The 20,687-nt window shown below is 32.8% G+C and overlaps 1 protein-coding gene across 2 annotated transcripts in view; it reads right to left on the minus strand.

Moving 5' to 3' along the window:
• Window positions 1–20,683, minus strand: part of LOC111709282 (dyslexia-associated protein KIAA0319) — a 22,091-nt gene extending 1,408 nt beyond the window's left edge. Inside the window, exons 1-27 of one of the 2 annotated variants that reach the window (XM_023482905.1) lie at window positions 20,542–20,683; window positions 20,200–20,252; window positions 19,163–19,232; window positions 18,398–18,457; window positions 17,614–17,687; window positions 17,183–17,258; window positions 16,791–16,920; window positions 16,251–16,324; window positions 15,765–15,935; window positions 14,991–15,061; window positions 14,429–14,569; window positions 13,664–13,799; window positions 12,970–13,070; window positions 11,743–11,850; window positions 10,597–10,639; window positions 10,174–10,238; window positions 9,940–10,032; window positions 8,787–8,886; window positions 7,312–7,405; window positions 6,458–6,549; window positions 6,200–6,295; window positions 5,400–5,494; window positions 4,307–4,437; window positions 2,531–2,673; window positions 2,130–2,265; window positions 1,215–1,292; window positions 277–381 (exon numbers count right to left, since the gene is read on the minus strand). In XM_023482905.1, coding sequence (XP_023338673.1) covers window positions 277–381; window positions 1,215–1,292; window positions 2,130–2,265; window positions 2,531–2,673; window positions 4,307–4,437; window positions 5,400–5,494; window positions 6,200–6,295; window positions 6,458–6,549; window positions 7,312–7,405; window positions 8,787–8,886; window positions 9,940–10,032; window positions 10,174–10,238; window positions 10,597–10,639; window positions 11,743–11,850; window positions 12,970–13,070; window positions 13,664–13,799; window positions 14,429–14,569; window positions 14,991–15,061; window positions 15,765–15,935; window positions 16,251–16,324; window positions 16,791–16,920; window positions 17,183–17,258; window positions 17,614–17,687; window positions 18,398–18,457; window positions 19,163–19,232; window positions 20,200–20,247 — 2,531 coding nt within the window. In that variant the 5' untranslated portion in view covers window positions 20,248–20,252; window positions 20,542–20,683. Of the gene's footprint in view, window positions 1–276; window positions 382–1,214; window positions 1,293–2,129; window positions 2,266–2,530; window positions 2,674–4,306; window positions 4,438–5,399; window positions 5,495–6,199; window positions 6,296–6,457; window positions 6,550–7,311; window positions 7,406–8,786; window positions 8,887–9,939; window positions 10,033–10,173; window positions 10,239–10,596; window positions 10,640–11,742; window positions 11,851–12,969; window positions 13,071–13,663; window positions 13,800–14,428; window positions 14,570–14,990; window positions 15,062–15,764; window positions 15,936–16,250; window positions 16,325–16,790; window positions 16,921–17,182; window positions 17,259–17,613; window positions 17,688–18,397; window positions 18,458–19,162; window positions 19,233–20,199; window positions 20,256–20,541 lie in introns of both variants that reach the window. The other variant, XM_023482904.1, reaches the window with a different exon arrangement.
• Between the last annotated feature and the right edge of the window lie 4 nt (window positions 20,684–20,687).

Here is a 20,687-nt window from a genome sequence, read left to right on the forward strand (position 1 = left end):
CCCCCCCCCCCCCTATTTTTTCCCTCTGAAGTTATTAATGTTCTCAAGGAGCGCAAAATTTGTTTAAAAGGGTTTTTTCGCTCAATTGGAAAAATTAATGATTTTTTCGGATTAAAAGTACAAAAAAAGTATAAAAAAGTATGAAAAAGCATGAAAAAAACCTACCTCTTCATGTTCAATTTTTCATTTTTAGCCCAAGATCTTCAAAAATAATTTAATTCTTAAAAATATATTCCCCTACTTATAGTTAGAATGTTTTGGTGTTTAGATTATTTCCTGTTGTATTTTCGTTTATCCTTCCAACAACCGCAGTACAGACAGTACACTACCAAAACAATAACAAACAAGCTCATACATATCACTATCACATATATCACAGACCTAAAAATAGAAGAATAAATAATCACTCTTATTTACGAAATCGAAAAAATTGCTTATTTGGCAGCAAAAGTTAGTTGGCAGCAAAAGTTATTTGGCAGCAAAAGTTAGTTGGCAGCAAAAGTTAGTTGGCAGCAAAAGTTATTTGGTAGCAAAAGTTATTTGGCAGCAAAAGTTAGTTGGCAGAAAAAGTTAGTTGGCAGCATAAATTAGTTGGCAGCAAAAGTTAGTTGGCAGCAAAAGTTAGTTGGCAGCAAAAGTTAGTTGGCTGCCAATTTATTCAACAAAATGTTGCTTAATTTGCAACAAAAGTTATATCATTGCCAAATATGCAATTTTTTCAATATAACCGATTTTTGTCGCTTAATTCAAAGCATTCCAACTTTTGCTGCCAAATAAGCGATTTTGTTGATTTCGTAATTTAGAGGGAAAATGAATCTAATAGTTGTGTGCGACCTGTACAAATTGACCAAAAACAGTTCGATCTATAGAACACTCTGATAAGAATGGCTAATACTGATTGTCCTTTATCAAATTTGTTTCGAAGTGTATTATTTATAACTTTAGAACTTGTTGTAAGGCTTTGTTAACTAAGAATGTGAAGTCAACTAGTATCCTAAAAGACGACCTAAACTCTTATAATATAACGGTCCCAAGGTTGATTAAGTGTTCTGCTTCGAATATAGACTCTTAATAGCTTATCAAAAGATATAGAAACGAAAGTAACAAGTTTACAATAAAAAAGAATCATAAATGTAAGAAAACAGATAGTATCAATTCCGCATAGTCCCAGTCTTTGTGGGTAACCCTATACTATTATTATTATCAGTACTCACCAATCACAGTTAGGTTCCCCCTTCAGAATATATCTTTTAAACGAGTTCTCAACCCAGAAGGGAGAACACACACACTCCCTTAATTAATAATAACAATAACAGAAATAACAGAAATAACGGAAATAACAGAGATATCAGAGATATCAGAGATAACAGAGATAACAGCATAGATAAAGATAGATTGCGCATAAGACGACATTTTTCAACTTGAAAGATATAAATGTAAAGAGATGTTTTAAAGATATTCCTATTTTATAGATTAACTAGGTCAGTTGTGAACATTGGATGTTCTTACAGGGTGTCCCACAAAACATGACATTTTATAAATAGTTATTTTTATTTAAACAAATATTTTGCTTAATAATATTTTACTTTGAAATCAATTTTTATATAACATGACTCCCATATAATATCTTTATTGATCTTTGGTATCAAACAACTCGACAAATAATGGAAAAAGACATTCTAAACTATTCACCAACTGTCATGTTTCGTGGGACACCCTGTTTGTCATTGAGTACTTGTGGTGTACATGAGTTCTGTAGAGAGAGATTTAAGTTAGTTCAGTCCTTCTCATGTCCTTCTTCAATTCTCGTCAATATGATATATTGCTCAGTGAAATATTGTTTTTCAAATAGTTCCATTCCCGGAGTTATTTTAAACTCTATTATGAAATCCATTAAAAAATAATATTATAATAATTTCAAAAATATAAATAATCTCCAATTTAAAGAGACCTCATCGAAAGATGGTCTTCCCTGCAGTCAGGTAATCTTACATTACTTAGAAGGCAGTTACGACCCTTTTTTAAAAATCATTATACAGAAGCAAAATAGTATTCCATTTGAAATTCTGAGATGAAATACAATTTTACTTTTTAGAAAGTTTTCCGGCATTATTATTAACTCTGTTTACCTTGTATTCTGATTACAATGCCCGTGCCCTCCACATGTATTCTGGCAGACCACCGTCTCCAGGTTTAGAACAGGAATACCCAGAACATCAGGGTTAGTTCTCAAGGTTGCTTTTAGGGAGGAGATTACATCCAACCCTGGCAAATATTAACCATAAAAACATTAGAAGCAACTCAGTGGCGTGTCTGATCAAAGATTAATGAGATATTTTTATTCTTCTTGAAAATTGAGGAGTGGCAAGATTAATGCTACAAAAACTAAGAAGAAACTTGTGAGAATTTAACACTATTCAAGATAGATAAAACGACGATATTTTGGGTATACCGTTTTCAACCAAACATGCAACTCTTTTAAAACTCTTTTGAAATTACAAATGCTTGTAATATCACACGGCTTCTGTACCTTTCAAATATTTTGAATCCCCTGCAGTGGATTTGACCTTGAAGACGACGGTTGCAAAACCGGTTCTTCGAGCTGGTTTCAATGAATCAAGAACTACATCTCCTTTACCTCGCACAAATATCTTGATTGCATCCAAAACATTCCTTAACAATTAATATAAATATTACACTCCTCCATTCGGTAACTTTTAGGAAATTTTACAATTCAAAGAAATGGTTTCTTGCCACAAAATTTATTTTTCCGGATGGTGTAAACCTTTGATAATTCAAATCCAAACTTGAGACTCAATTAAGTGTAGTCATCTTGAATCTTCAATATGGACATAAGACATCCCTGAAATTTGAATTGATTAAAACTTCGACTCTTTGATCTACCAGAAATCAGAATTCATAGATTGAAATATCAAAGGTCTACAACACAACATAGGGTAGCAAAGATATAGGGGTTACCAAATCAGAGTTTGTGGCCAAAACTAAATTCCTTAATCCTTTAAATATAATATTTAGTAATTTTTTTGAAGGCCTCAAAATTACTAACTGCCCAAAAAACTTAGTTTTATAAAAAATACGTTAAACCTTCAAGCAACCGATCCGTATTCCTACTTTAAAAAAGACTACTCATTACCTATTTGACTATTCCTGAGTTCAGCTTGAGTGAGACTATCCAGTTGACTATTCCAGAGTTCAGCTTTAGATAGACTACCAAGTTGACTATTCCAGAGTTTAGCTTGAGATAGACTACCAAGTTGACTATACCTAACTTCAGCTTGAGTAAGACTACCAAGTTGACTATACCTAACTTCAGCTTGAGTAAGACTACCAAGTTGACTATACCTAACTTCAGCTTGAGTAAGACTACCTATTTGACTATTCCTGAGTTCAGCTTAAGATAGACTACCTAGTTGACTATATCTGAGTTCGGCTTGAGATAGACTACCTAGTTGACTATACCTGAGTTCGGTTTAGATAGACTACCCAGTTTACTATACCTGAGTTCAGATTGAGTAAGACTACCCAGTTACCCAGTTGACTATGCATGAGTTTGGCTTGAGATAGACTACCAAGTTGACTATACATAAGTTCAGCTTAAGTAAGACTACCGAGATGACTATACCTGAGTTCAGCTTGAGGAAGACTACCAAGTTGACTTTACATGAGTTCAGCTTGAGATAGACTACCAAGTTGACTATACATAAGTTCAGCTTAAGTAAGACTACCGAGTTGACTATACCTGAGTTCGGCTTGAGATAGAATACCGAGTTGACTATATTTGAGTTCAGCTTGAGAGAGACTACCAAGTTGACTATACATAAGTTCAGCTTGAGTAAGACTACCTAGTTGACTATACCTGAGTTCAGCTTAAGATAGACTATCCAGTTGACTATACCAAAGTTTAGCTTAACATAGACTACCCCGTTGACTATACCTGAGTTCAGCTTAAGATAGACTATCCAGTTGACTATACCTGAGTTCAGCTTGAGATAGACTACCAAGTTGACTATACATAAGTTCAGCTTGAGTAAGACTACAGAGTTGACTATACCTGAGTTCAGCTTAAGATAGACTATCCAGTTGACTATACCTGAGTTCAGCTTAAGATAGACTACACCGTTGACTATACCTGAGTTCAACTTGAGTACGACTACCCAGTTGACTATACCTGAGTTCAGCTTGAGTAAGACTAGCGAGATGACTATACTTGAGTTCAGCTTGAGTAAGACTACCCAGTTGACTATACCTGAGTTCAGCTTGAGTAAGACTACCAAGTTGACTATACCTGAGTTCAGCTTGAGTAAGACTACCCAGTTCTTGATCAAAAATGATTTCTACTGAGGAAAGAACATCCTTGTCTTCCTCAACAGTAAACGCGACCTTTCCATTATCAGTTTTCCCCTGAGCATCAGCCACCTTAAACATTAAACACATATTTTAAAGCCAAAATCTGAAATTCATATTTCATGAATCAAGATTTATTGGGTTGGTTTCATTGCTATAGAGTGTTAAGACCCCAAATATAGTTTGTGACACTAATGACTTGTTTCCATAACCAAACATTCAATGTTTTAGATTGTGGTTCCACTTCAACCTCGAGCTATGCAAGATATGGTAACTACTGAGGTACTTCCAAACCAGTTTTAGCTGTATGGTGGAGGGAAAATAGACCTCCATTACCTTAATTCTGTCTATTTTGTCCAAATATTACAACTGAATGTTGAATTTTGGAAAAGCTCTTTTTGTTCAGTATCCATTTATAAAGTTAAAAAGCAGTTGATTGAAATTGTGAAAAACATGATAACCTTTCCATTTTGGAAAAGCTCTGACCGTTTTATTACAAATATGCAGAGATTTGCAAAATCTTACAAAACTTGGTTTTCAATAAAGAAAAACTAAAAATGTTGATTGAATAAAGTAGGCAGTCGGGCAGTATGCTTTTACACAGTTTGATAAAAAATGCCTAATAAGGCTTAAAGCTTTGTCCATATGTTGTTCGTACAAAGTAATTAAGTTCATATCAATTTTGTTCTATGTTGAAAAGATCAATATATGGAGTGTGTAAGAATTAATATTCTTCTACACCCCCAGTGAAAGAATAAGCATTCTTACACGCAAGGAAGCGAACAATATTAGAAATGTTTTCTCCTGAACCGTGTAATAATGGGAATTCTTACACAATAGGTTTACAATAATGGAATCGAACAGATTTGATATAATAACAATAACAACCATACAACCCTAACTACAGAAAATTGTGTGTGCCTCCGTGTAAGGGAAGATGAACCTTTTATGATCCAGTTGTCTTAATAAAGTTGATTAACACTATAAAATTAACCCATACACAATTTAAATGAAAATATTAAAATGTTTCCAACCTTTAATGAGAAGAGATAGTTCCCCTGCACAAGATCTGTTAAAACTAGTTTAGATGAATTCCATCCTCCTACAACTAGACCAGCTGATATACTCTCTACACAACCCATATTCATCAGAAGGAGTCCAATATTCATCAGAAGGAACATATTTTATTGAAAAAATCCCTCTCCCAGGCCAATAAAGCAGTTTACATAAAAAGGAAATTTCCTTTAACCTTCTTGATTTTTAGGCCCAAAAAGTCATTAAAAAACGTACATCTGGGAATAAACAGATTTTTCAAGAAAATATATACCATATATGGAAAATACTTACATAGGGAAAAGGGGACTTGAAAATTAGTTACTCTAGATGTTGCACCTAATTTGGAATTTCATGCAACTTTTTAGCTACAACACCAGTCTATGCATTTTGCTTATTGAATTATTATGTTTTTTAAATAAAATTATGTTTCTTTAAAACCTTTAAGTGAAAGGTGGAAACATTTTCTCTTATTTTTTTCTTCTATTTACCATCCTTAATCTTATCAAATTTTATTTAGATTCCTTGATAAAAAATGCCCCCCCCCCCCGCCAAAAAAAAGGTGAGTGAATAGTGGGGGTTCATTAAATCTTAGCAGTACGTTCATTTTCCGGCCAAAAACCTAAGTTTTTCTTAAGTAAAAGTGCATTTCCGTTCCAATTGTCTGATCTGAGATGAAAGAATGAATGAAAGGTTAGGTGGATAAATGAATGAATGAATGAATAAATGAAAGGAAGGATGGCTGAAAGGATGAATGAAAGAATATCGATGAATTCTGTGCCTGGTTCTCTAGTCCACTCCCAGGATTCTATTGCAAGATCATCAGAACTTTCAGATCCATCCAGGGTAATAGAAGATACTGGGAGCATTACTTTATCTGATAAAAATTTAAATTCAAATTTTCAAAATAAATAATTCTTGAAAAGCACAGAATGTGCGGTATGATTTGCTGAACCAAAAAAAGCAAAAACAAAAATAGAAATAAATAAAGAATGAGAACACTATACTTACAAACAAATCCAAATAAACTTATTTTTACCAGGTTGAAGAATTTTAGCTATAGGGGCTTGGTTAGTATCTTGACGGATAGTCACCAGGACATCATCAGTATCATTGTTACCACTACCATCACTAAATAGATCATCATCAGTATCATTGTTACCATTACCATCACTAAACAAATCATAATCAGTCTCATTGATAGCACTATTATCATTAAACAAATCATCATCAGTATTATTTTTACCATGACTACCATTACTAAATAGATCATGATCAGTATCATTGTTACCACTACCATAACTAAACAGATCATGATCAGTATCATTGTTACCACTACCAACACTAAATAGATCATCATCAGTATCATTAATAGCACATCCATCACTGAACAGATCATCATCAATATCATTATTACCACTACCAACACTAAATAGATCATGATCAGTATCATTGTTACCAGTAGCATTACTAAATAGATCATCATCAGTATCATTGTTACCACTACCATCACTAAACAGATCATCATCAGTATCATTGATAGTACTAACATAACTGAACAGATCATCATCAGAATCATTGTTACCACTACTATCACTAAACAGATCATCATCAGTATCATTGTTAACACTACAATCACTAAATCAAATCATCATCAGTATCATTGTTACCACTACCATCACAAAACAGATCGTAATCAGTATCAATGCTAGCCCAGTGATCCCTGAATAGGTCGTTATTAGAAATGCTGGTACAGCAGAACCAAATGATTCCCTGTTTATAGGAAAAAAGCATTCCCATGAGCGTGATTTTTGTCTGAAAGTGACATTATCAAGATGTCCCGCACGGCTCAAAGGCTTTAAATAAGAAAAAAAAACCTTTTCAAAAACCAACCTGACTGTTAGTTGAAATTTATAAGTTCCAACAGCGAGACTAGATACATTTGTTTTCGCAGATCCAGGCAAACTTATTTTAGCAACGTTAGGGCCTAAAACAGTTTAAGTTTTAGATGACATTATTCATATTTTTCCTGATTTCCATGGAATGATTTGTAATAACAACAATAATACATTCCTTATGAAACTAGAAAGAAAGCAACTCTACAAAATTGTCTTTGATTCCTGGTTTTAGCCGCTTATAGTGCTAATTTTATGAGACAATTATTTAGAGCAACCACCATTCCATTTTCATTCATTTTTCACATTAAAAAAATTAACCAAAATATTGAAATCAACGAAAAGTGATAAATTATTAAAGGTGTTCATAATTCATAATATTTCGCAATCATATTTGATACAGACTAAAAATATATTACATTATCCAAAATGGTCTTAATTGAAATATTTTTAACACCAAGTTGTTGGCGGTATTCACTATCAGAAATGGATAATGGATATAATGCCAACATATTGAAACTAGAAAGAACGAACTTGGTGTTATCAACATTATTATTACAATATGCTTAACAGCTAATATCGATCAAATTAACAAAGCAACTACTTCTTTAAAGGGAGTGTTCGCGAAAATGAAAGGGGGTATAGGCTTAATGCGATAAAAAAGCGCTTTTGATCGCTACTAATCTTACTTCTATCTGTTGTGTCTATAAGGAGAAACTTGTTAAAGACGTCTCATGCCGAATAACTTAGCACCCATACAAATTGAGAAAATTGTAACATACGACTTAGACCGTAAAAAATCAATTTAATTTCTAACAAATCATTCAGATATTACAACCTATAGTCATCGATTATCTTTCGCCACATTTGTATATAGTTTATATTTTATAATATTTTTTAATTAATTTGTTTTGAATTTGATTATTTCTCTTGCGGCTTGCGCAACTATCTAAGAATGCCGCGGACCACTCACATTTTTCGAAATCAGTTAAAACGTTTTCTGAACATATAAAATATTATAAAATATAAACTATATACAAATGTGGCGAAAGATAATCGATGACTATAGGTTGTACTATCTGAATGATTTGTTTGAAATTAAATTGATTTTTTACGGTCTAAGTCGTATGTTGCAATTTTCTGAATTTGTATGGGCGCTAAGTTATTCGGTATGAGACGTCTTTAACAAGTTTCTCCTTATAGACACAACATATAGAAGTAAGATTAGTAGCGATCAAAAGCGCTTTTTTATCGCATTAAGCCTATACCCCCTTTCATTTTTCGCGAACAATCCCTTTAAGTGATTTAAAGAAAGGGATAACAAATAGAATGAATTCCTATTTGTTCTAAATATTCGGATGAAACAAAATCCACAAAAAAAGTTAGAGTTAGATCAACTATTCTAAAGATTTTATCTGAATTATAACCAGTTAAACGATCCACCAAAAATTGAATAATGAATTGTATGCGAACCTTCCAACTGTTTCCAAACATATTGTGTTATATTGAGATCATCTGTGCTGCCACTTCCATCCAGAACTATAAAAGGAAGTGGGAGAGATAAATCTTGGTCCTGAAAACAAAGAAATGAAATTTATTTTCATATTTTATGTTTAAAAAAACCTCTTTTCCTTCTTTATTGAGTTAAAAACAAATGTTTGATAAATCTGAGGCAAGATTAAATTATCTGTAAGTAGTATAACTATGAATGTTTAGTTCACCTACTTCAAACTGTTCATATTTTCCAACTAATGCTCTAAAGAATAAATATATTATCATATTGGCAGTTTTTTCCAAGGTTGGGAAAAACTCAGCCCAATTGGTTTTATTGGGGGTTATTGTTTTTTTTGGGCTTTTTATGCTTTTTAATTAGGAAATAATTAAAATAATACTAATTCATAATATTAGGACTATTTAAGCCATAGGTGAACTTTAGTTATAAAAAATAATAATGTTGTGATAATAGGCTTAATTATATATAAATACCCTTCAAATATTACAATATCACCTCCCTTCTTTATAGGGGGAATACTGCACTTACAGGTTTTTATTGGTTGGTTTTGACTGGTTTTTCTTATATGTCAACTTTGGTTTTTTTCACAATCAACTTTTATGTTCAATATTCTACTGATCCAAATATTAAAAATTATATCTATATAATAAAGCTCAAAGCTCATATATATATTATACATTTTATGTTAGCTATAGCTGGCTAAACGGCTGGACCGAATGGGCTGACATTTTTAAGGAAACTAATGGGTATCCTTAGGGTAACATAGGCTAAAAAAATGTAGATTTTTTTCAGAGTTTAATTTTTTTGCATGTGTCAAAAATTCCACGGGCAATGCTGAGCACTTCAGCCAGTATCATAAAGGGTTCCCCACAAAGGGTGATACTTCAGAGACGACTGTACGGAATTTGTATTGTCTGTTATCTAGCATTCAGGGTTCCTTGTAGGCTTATTTTTTGTACATAAGCATTTTGTTAACCATTAAAATACTCGATTGAATGAAGAAACCAAATATCAAGCTTCAAATCGTCACATTTTTAGAGTTTTGGGTCGTCTTTACAGTCTCATTCTTTGTGACTAACCCTGTATAATACTTAAAAAAAAATTTTAACTCACAAGACCGGCGTCAGCATGAGGGGGAAGGTTTGATGGAGGTTTAACATAAACTGAAACCTCATCAGATCTCATCTGATCAGCACTATCTGTAACCTAGAGAAATATTACAATTTAATATAAACTGATACAAAACTATTTATATAAACTTAAAAGTTGAAGAAGGTTAAGTCCGCACTTCCATTAAAATGTTGTTTATTTTAAATAATATAGATTTTTGTTGTTGTAAAAAATCACCTTAAGAACAAAATTATAGATTCCCATTTCCAGGTTTGCAATCTTCAAGTAAGGAGTTCTTGCTCCTGAACAAATACAAACAATTAATTTAAAGGGGTTGTGAGATTTACGATGGTACCCATGAAAGCTTTGTCTGCTCAAGTTAATTATAAATTAGGTCATTTTCAATTGTTGTCTCTCTACAATAATGACTTTCGCATTTCTACTGCAGGAAAGAATTGAGAACGATGAAAAGCAGGAATTTTTAATATGGTGTAAATTACCACTCAGTGAAAAACGAGACCTTAATTCCGAACTATTGAATGATGTGAAGATTAAGTATATGGTTTAACTGCTTACTAACCAGCTTAAGTGGTAATTACGTCAGAAAGCTTAGTTAGTTTATATTTTGAACTTTTATGAAAAAAATATTATGGTTTGTACCTGTAATATCAGCTGGTAGCTCCACTCCATCCTCAGGTTTTTTCTAATAAATCAATAGTTATATTTATTTATCATACAGTGATATCAATAGTGCCGTTTACTGAAACAGTAATATTTAGTTTATAATAATTCATTGGTAAATACACCAACCAATCTTTAGCGGAACCAATTCAGTAAAAAATAATGTATAAAATATATGCCAGCCTCTGTATTTTATTTCAGTACTGATATATATGTTGACCACAGTATTGGAGAAGAATCATTAAGGTGTTTTTCTATGTTTTGTCCAGAGCTTAGGATCCAGATCCGGATCCGTATCCGCATCCTCAGAAATAAATATGCGGATCCACGGATCTGGATCCAAGGGGTAAAATATCAACCAAATACTGAAAAAAACTTGTTTACTCTTAAAACCCAAATTTGAACGGTTTAAATAGGAAAGATTACAAAAATTTCAGGATCTCTGTAAGGTTTATCAAGTTGTAGCATAAAAATAAGCGAAAAAAAGAAGAAAAATAATTTGACAATTCTGCTTTGCTAAAACAATGCTGTAAATCTTTCAGAAATGTTCATGACCTTGGTCCGGATCCGGGTCCATTATTTTGATGCGGATCCTGAATCCGGATCCGCATCAAGATGAAATGGATCCCAAGCACAGGTTTTTATCTTAAAACAAATCATTTTCCAACCTTCGTTTTTACAAACACTAACCTTAAAGTGACCTTATTAAGACCCGAGTAAAATCCTATAGTTTAATTGTCATGGATTAGGAGGAATTTTTCATCCTCAGGAAAACAGAAATTAATTTTCAGAGTCTCTCCATTTATATATGTTCGATTCACAGTGGTAACTTTTAATCCTTTGTTCGATTAAAATTTGATTTTCAACACTTTTCACATCTGAATTGTTATGAGTGCCATCGAATAATTTGTTCATACAATTTAACTTGATCAGATGACCGTTTACATACATAGATAGGGGGNGGCACGGAGAAGGTTTCGCAGGGCTTGGAGGTCATTCTGTGTATCAGAAGGCTCCGGAGGTCATTTCGCGGGGCTCAAGATGGCGGCTCTGCACCCCCTCCCTCGCCAAATAAAGCTTTTCTGCTTTTATTATGTGAAGAAAATGGGAAAAATATTTTTAAACCTTTGTCCACTCCCATGAAACTATTTCATGATCGTCTGAGCTCTTGTTCCCGTTGAGAATAACGATATTGTGAGGCAGGTAAACAATCTTATCCTCGCCAGCATTTGCCTAGGAATAATAAACTTATAGATAAATTCTAAATAAAGCTGAAATGTATGTATGTACATTGTACATGGCTAGATGCTATATCGTTTGCACTAATGTCCGATTGAACTAACGTACTTTTGCACTAAAGTCAGCTGATCAGTAACACTTGTGGCCGCAGCGCCCGGCCCCCTAGCCTGTTCTAGCCGAAGCGCTAGGCCCAGAAATTGTCTTAACCCAACCTAACCCTCAAATAAAACGTTAGTCCGAATGAACGTTAGTGCGAATGTACGTTAGTCCGATCAATAATTAGTGCAAACGATACGACACCCATGGCTACCCAAAAAGGATAAGACTGTGAAGACGACTGAAAACTCTGAAGATATGACGATCCCAAAATTAAATTAAGTTACTGCCTTGAATGGCTTATTTAATAATTTGAAAAAGAAACAAATTTACAATTTCAGGGAATTATGGATATGATGCAACAAATTCTGTAAAGTCATCCCTAAAGTCTCATCTTTCTGCGTAACCCTGTATTAATATTGAGCTCTCTAAGTGGGCCCAATAATGTACGTCCTGAAGTTTAGACCGCCTGATTCGGTCACAAACCACGTTGGGACAATCACATACTGGGTCTGGACTAAACGAGCTGTTGCAGTGGTTCGGATTATGCAACTTTTGAACTAATGTGTGCTAAATATATTTTCTCAGTGTAAGTTAACATAAACCTGCCGCACTAGATAGGAAATAGTTTAAGCTTATGGGAACTGTTAAAATCTAAGGTTATGTTCAACATTTAGAAAAAGACCGCAGTACTCAAATTTCTATTAATTGTGAGATTTTAATGTAGATTTGCATTAAAAACAGTTTAATATCTTATTCATATAATTGTTACAAATCGATTTTACATTTTTAAACATGTTTTAAAGGAATTTTATAACTTTTATAGAGTCCATCAGAACTTAAAGAAATGACTAATAACTCGATGGTTTATCTTGGCACACACAACACACACGTTTTACATGATTTAGACAGAAAATAATCTTGACAAACCAAATGAAAAAAAAACTTTCAGACCATACTAACATATTTGCAAAGTCAATTTTGTTAAAAAAATATTTATTATAATAAAATTCTGACCGTGGGTGGATAATCTGTCTCCTTGAGAACTGATAAAGAGGAAACTGCTGAATCAGATTCCCCCTCCTTATCCTTCACTGTCAGCTTTATACTGTAATTCCCTAGGGACATCAAATATTTTATAAATGAGTAGCTTGATATTATTCTAAATATAGATATAGTCTGGTAAAGGTAAAATAAGGCATTCAGGCAGTATGCCTTAGGACTCAAGCAGTAGGTATAAAAGCACAGCTTTTAGCCTAAAGTACAGGGCATGTATATAAACAGTCCAAAATAGAATAACATCAGAAGACCAATACTTTTTGAGTTATCACAGTCGGAACAGGGTGAAGGAAGGATTTGAATCAATAATTCAAATTTGAACCAGCGGTAGGCAGTTCAAATTCATCAAATTCGGTCCATGCTTAGATAATTCAATACCACCAACAAAGGGTTCTAGGGTAGGTACTGCAGGTAGTTCAGGTAATTGCCAGCAATAAGATGGTCTAGAGTATAGGTAGCTGCTGCAGGTAGTTAAAGTACTTTCCAGCAATAAGATGGTCTAGAGTATGGGTAGCTACTGCAGGTAGTTCAGGTACTTACCAGCAATAAGATGGTCTAGAGTATAGGTAGCTGCTGCAATTAGTTCAGGTACTTACCAGCAATAAGATGGTCTAGAGTATGAGTAGCTACTGCAGGTAGTTAAAGTACTTACCAGCAATAAGATGGTCTAGAGTAAGGGTAGGTACTGCAGGTAGTTCAGGTTGGTATCCCATGGGACCGCTACTAACTACCCAGGTAAAAGAAAGATCATCACCGTCGTCAGAGGATTTGCTTCCGTCTATCACAGCCTGCAAAAAAAGAAAAAAAAGAAAAAAAGCTTTGTAGTTAATTTAGACCTCTCGCAGGACTAGGCGGGCTGTTGTAAAAGCCTGGGCTGCATGATAAGACTTCCAGCAAGCAGTCTGACCCAGGTAGTATTTACCAGTATACGATCCTAACAGGCCCCTACCCTGAGGCTCACATCTCATTATCCAATGGAGGTGCTGATGGGTCGGTTTACTAGTTTTTTCTCAGTCCACTTAGAGGACAACTGAGGCCCTTTGTTATAATGAAACAAATTGGAATAAAAACATAGAAATGCAATGAAAGGCCTAAATATAATCGAACTTTCTGAGATGATTTATTCCCTTATTACATATCTATAATATCCAACCTATATTTCAAATTCAGTACAATGAAGACGACTTTTAATTTAAATTTTGATTTCAACCAAGCTTTCCATGTTAAAGCTTCTCAGTAAAATTTAAAACTTATAATTTAAAAAAGCTGGTTGATATCAAAACTGAAAAAGAAAAGCCATCTTCATAAACGCCAAGACTACTGTATCTAACCCATGTTTAATTTATACTTTGCTTTGAAGAAATAAAATGTTTTATTAGTGACCATTCCCTTTAAAGGTTTGATGCCTCTAAATCACCTTGTTGGTTGGAAGAGTAACTATCTGACTGGCGGGGACAATTACAGCTTTTGGCGGAGTATTGATGCGTGGTAGAGGGAGTACTGTAACATTTGCCATAGTTTCACCATAACCAGGAGGAGATTTAGAGGTCACAGATACCTAGACAACCAATATATATCTTATCAGGTGCTAGGATCTAGCGCAATTAATATTTCCAAAGTTTAGCCAGTTCCTTTGACCAAAACAAATTTGAAAAACTGGCCGCACTCTTTTCGCTAGTTTTCAAATAGAAACGTGACAATTAAAATATCTGAATTTTGCTACTTGGATCTGGATTCAGGAGTTGTTGGGGTGTTTTGGTGCCCTAGAAAGGACGATAACAAGGTCCTCCTATGTGATATATTTTTGAAGTTTTTAAAGCCCTTTTCAAGTATATCTGTCATAAATAGCATATTCAAAATACATTTTCTTCTTTTTCCTTCCCTCTTCCTTCTTTTCCCCCCCTTATCTTCTTAAATTAATTGCAATCAGAGAATAAAATGAGTCGTTGAAAATAATAATAATAATGATATGTCTGTTCCTTGAAAACATAAACTCCTTCTTCCAGAGCTGACAGTTTCAACGTCTCACTGTTAGAGTCAGATTCAGTTCCTAAAAATATCCATATGCGTTATTTAACTCCTAGAAATATCCAATACGTTATTTAGTTGCTAGAAATATCCATATACGTTATTTAATTGCTAGAAATATCCAAATACGTTATTTAATTGCCAGAAATATCCATATACGTTATTTAATTGCTAGAAATATCCATATTGGTTATTTAGTTGCTAGAAATATCCATATTGGTTATTTAATTGCTAGAAATATCCATATAAGTTATTTAATTGCTAGAAATATCCAATCCTTATCCCTTATTTTATTACAGATTGTAAAGATTGTAACCAGGGTTACACATAAAGAATGAGACATGAGAACCGACTGTACGGAATATATACTGTCTGTTTCCTTATAATCATTTTTCCCTGCCAACTTTAAACTTGTTTCTTTCTTTGCCAAAATCATTTAATAAACCATTTTAGGAAACCACTTTCTTTGCCAATTCATTTAATAAACCATTTAAAGAAACCACTTTCTTTGCCAAATCATCTATTAAACCATTTAATGGAACAGCTAGCTTTGCTAAATCATTTAATAAAGCATTTAAAGAAACCACTTTCATTGCCAAATCCATTAATAAACAATTTAAAGAAACCACATTCAAGGCAGAAGACTTGAATTTAACTTGTAATTATTATATTTGAAAAGTTCTAAATCGTTTTTACAGTCTCATCCTTTGTAGGTAACCCTGTACCTTGTAAATTTGATTCCTGAGCCTTCCATTCGTACGAGAATGGATTGTCCTTGGTAGGTGCTGGAACTGTAAAGGCTGTTAGACTAGAACTAGATTCAGGTAGTCGGATAGTCTTATTAGAGACAGACACAGCTATAGTTATAGTCTCTACCACTGGCAGTGCTGTAGTCACTGGAAATAGTATTATTATGATAGATGTTCTTACATACAATTTTTTTAAGTCAAAATTTTTAACACAAGTTTTTTGAAGTTGCAACATTGAGCACAAATATGCCATTAACTTTTGTTCATTTTCTTATTTGAATCTACTTTTTACTAAACAGGAAAAACATTTAAAGCTGATCGTAACTGTGCAAGTGTTCAGAACTTATTTAATCAAATCGTGGGACTTATTTTAAAACTCTGATTGTTTATCAAGTGTGCAGTGTCAGACAAGTTGACATGTTTCTTTATAATTGTCCTTGTTTAAATAGATAAAGTTGGTACCTTCAAGAGTAGGGTTGGGAATACAACCTTCATTAGTATATTTAGAGCCTTCACCACATCTGCATACTCCATTCCTGAATGGAAAGAGAAATGATGTCATTTTAAAAATACCAACATTATTAATTAATGGTGTTTTAGTCCCTGATACTAGTTCCTGCACTCACCGCACTATTTTTAGTTTTTTGTGTCGCTATAAATAGATCACAAATCTCATTTACATGAAGAACTAAAGAGTTAATTCCATTTACAAGGTTTTCAGTATTTGCGTATTTTGAACCACAATAAAAACCCCGCGGTTTATGAATTAATAAATCTTTTGTCATGCCTTTTTTTCCTCTAAAGAGCAGATGACATGTTTTAGTCACAGAGCAAATGATGCGATAAGAACTAATGATAAATAAACTAAAAGTCCATAGATCAATTGGTAATAAATAAATTGGCAATAGATCAAATGGCAAAAGAACAAATGGCAATAGAACAAAAGGTAATAGAGCATCTTTAACATATTTAAAACAGAAGTTTTCATCTCTTGTGCAATACCTTGATTTCGAGTGGAGAGGAGAACATATTTCTCCGGGTTTACAGGACTCCAGTTCTAACCCTACTTCACAAACTGTATCTTTAGCAACTGTCACGTTGGGCCAGGGCGGGCTGTTAGGGTGAATCAAAACTATACAATTAATCAGATAAAATTAATCAAATTGAACCAAACCAAACCGAATCGAATCGAATCGAATCGAATCAAATTAAATCAAATTGCATTAAATAGAATCGAATCATGTCATAAAAGTGTGTTACTTCTAAAATATCATTACAAAAATATTTTCTTTTATAGGAAATCCAACTTTAAAATCTTCAAATAAGAAAAACAGGCAATATAAAGATAAAACAAAATTATTGTTTTAAATTATCTATTAGATCTGACTAGACACCTAGGGTGGATGGATATTGGCCAAATTCCTTGGCCGGAAGGCATAATTCATCTTTCTCACAGTACACAAACATACACTGTACAGTTAGAAACTAATATATTGCAGTACACAAACATAAACTGTACAGTTAGAAACTAATATATTGCAGTAAACAAACATAACCTGAACAGTTAAAAACTAATGTATTGCAGTAAACAACCATAACCTGTACAGTTAGAAAGTAATATATTGCAATAAACAAACATAACCTGAACAGTTAGAAACTAATATTATGCAGCAAACGAACATACAATGAGATAAAAACTAATATTATGCATTACACAAACATAACCTGTACAGTTAAAAACTAATATATTGCAGTACAAAACATACAGTGTACAGTAAGTCTTAAGCTTTGAATTAGATAATCTTTTTTATTATCAGCTTCTTTCCTCCTCTTTATCATCTTTACTGACAGTAAGAGCTGCATTACAAGCTGCTTCCTCACAACAATCAGTCATACATTCTAAATAAATATATTAAAAACATTAATTACAGACACACAACAAACAATAATTGTAAGAGTAAGAGTAAGAGTAAGAGTAAGAGTAAGAGTAAGAGTAAGAGTAAGAGTAAGAGTAAGAAAAGTCTCATCTTTCTGCGTAACCCTGTATTAATATTGAGCTCTCTAAGTGGGCCCAATAATGTACGTCCTGAAGTTTAAACCGCCTNAATAAGAATAAGAATAAGAATAAGAATAAGAATAAGAATAAGAATAAGAATAAGAATAAGAATAAGAATAAGAATAAGAATAAGAATAAGAATAAGAATAATAAACTCTAACATTAAAAACCATATCAATTATCAGTGTTAATATGAATATTAAAATCATTAACATTACCATTGACATGCACATAAACTTATCAATATTCATTTAAAAACAACCTCAACCTCAACCTCAACCTCAACCTCAACCTCAACCTCAACCTCAACCTCAACCTCAACCTCAACATGAACATGAACATGAACATGAACATGAACATGAACATGAACATGAACATGAACATGAACATGAACATGAACCTGAACATGAACATGAACATGAACCTGAACCTGAACCTGAACATGAACATGAACATGAACATGAACATGAACATGAACATTAACATGAACATAACCCACTAACACAATAACAATAACAACATCAAAAACAATAATACTTCTAATAAAATACACCTGTGAAGTCTGTGTGGTTTGTTGGTATGAGACGGATACCGGAAAGGCTATGTTCAACTCCTAAAAAATATCTTTGCTTGACAATAAAAAAAAAATTATAATAAATCTCTTAAAATCCCCAAAAATATATATAAAAAATCGTTAAGCATCCTAAAACTAAAAAAAGGTATTATAAAAAATCTTTGGCATTCAAAAAATATGAACAGGAAGGAAAGGGTTGCGGCAAAACCAGCAGTACTGTTCATCTCTCGCAGTCGTCTTCTTCACGATATTTAACCACCTATCAATAAATAGATAGAAGCTTAAATACACAAAAAAAATTTAATTATGAAACATTGCTAAGAATCTAAAACCTAAAAAAAAATTTGAATGCTAAAGAAACCGCAGGGTAAGACAATTTGTTTGTGACACTCCTATAAGGCCGATAGCGAATCAAAAATTTTGCTGATTAGTTAAGTAAAAGAATAAACTTTTCAAATCATAAAAAGTCGTACTTAAGATCATTTTGGCTTCCTGGATCCGGATCTGAATTGTTGAAAAAAGAGAGATTATTAAAAATGTCCTTATCTCAGAATGGTTCTTCAAGTTTTAGCATAAAATTAAACGAAAAGAAGAGAAAAAATAATTTGAAAATTTTTCTTCTGTTGAAAAAAATGTCAATTTTAAAGAAATGTTAATGACCTGGATCTGTAACCATTTTTTCCGCATCAAAATGAATTTGATCTTGAGCACTGATAAAAGAGTTTATTTATAAATATTTAGTACCATATGGCAGATGTGAGGGTAGAGGTGTATCAAGAAGAAAAGGACACGAACTTTTATCGCTGAGAATACCCTAAAAAATAAAAAATAAAAAAAAATTTCTATGCTCTACTGAAATTTTAACATTTTTTTACAGTCATCGTCGTTGTATATATAAATACTATAAAGACGATTTTCTTTTTCAAATAAAATCTCTATCAAGCATTCAAACAACAATGATACAAATAAAAATGTTAACAAAGAAAAGTTGTCAGTTAACAGATTCTTTTAATGCTTACTTGTAAAGTTATATTTGAAAAAAAAGAAAGTCGTCTTCATTTTATCGATACAAACGCCGGCCACTGTATTAGAAATTGTTTCTTCTACTTAAAAAAAAACTTTTATTGCTCCAGAATTTAATGGAATTTTAAGATTTTAAAAATATATTCATGAATTGTTTAACCCGTAGATGATGGAAATAAAAAACTTCTACAGACATATGATAAGAGCGTATATTTAAAAAAAAAAATTTTAATTGAAGAGACTGTGGACGTAGTTTCAACTGACTCTTTATTTTAGAGTAACGTGTCCGATTCACATCGGTTCCCTTTAAACCTTTCAGTGATCAAAGATGACGAAAGAAGACCCCCCCCCCCATCCTTAACCTATAGAGACTTTTGTAATAGCTGATAAATTTGTTTCCAACCTCATTTATATTTAAAAAATAAAAATAGCTAGTCTCCAGAAGTTAAAAATAAATAAATAAATAAATGAAATTATTTTAAACGCATTGGACACAGAATATGCGGGAAATAGTCAACTTTGTTGAGTTCACACTGTAAGCTAGCATATGCTCCAGTTTACTAACTTACACAAGTTCTTTGACGTGGAGAACCAGTCAAAGGTTTAAAGGGTGCCGTTGTAAATCAGGTATTCCCTTCTTTGCATGGGGGGGGGGGGTTACTTAAAATTACGCTCACAGTCCTTATGAAAAAACTACCTTAGATAACTTGACAAGTTGACATGTATTGAATAATCGCGAAAATAAAAATGTTTTTAACCTTGATTAGAAACGCAGAGAAAGCTAATATCAAAAGCTGCCTTTCCATTGTGACTGCTACAAAAATCTATTTTTTTCTTTCAAAAATATATAAATAATAATTTATGGTTTATCACAGATGAGACTTCAGAGTCTATTAAATCTATTCATCAAGCCTCATTTCCAAAATGCTTTGATTCCATTAAAAAACAAGCTGGGACTTCATTCAAATAAGGAGTCAAAATTAGTTAAAGGTCGTCATAATCGTCTCATTTTTGATTTGTAACACTGCATCATATCTAAATTATACTATAGAACATGAAAATTCTAAGAATAATAAGGGAAAAATAAATTTGATTTTTGCCTTGAATGTAGTATTCGCATTATCCTGAATCTAAGAAAAGCAGAACAGTACAGTGTACACACTGTACTGATAGCAGTACAGTTGTACAAATGATTGGAAAGAGGTATTCTAGATTTCACATTTTATATTTATTCACCTTTTAGTGA

The sequence above is a fragment of the Eurytemora carolleeae genome, unplaced genomic scaffold, assembly GCF_000591075.1.
Source record: "Eurytemora carolleeae unplaced genomic scaffold, Eaff_2.0 scaffold895, whole genome shotgun sequence".
Taxonomy (NCBI): domain Eukaryota; kingdom Metazoa; phylum Arthropoda; class Copepoda; order Calanoida; family Temoridae; genus Eurytemora; species Eurytemora carolleeae.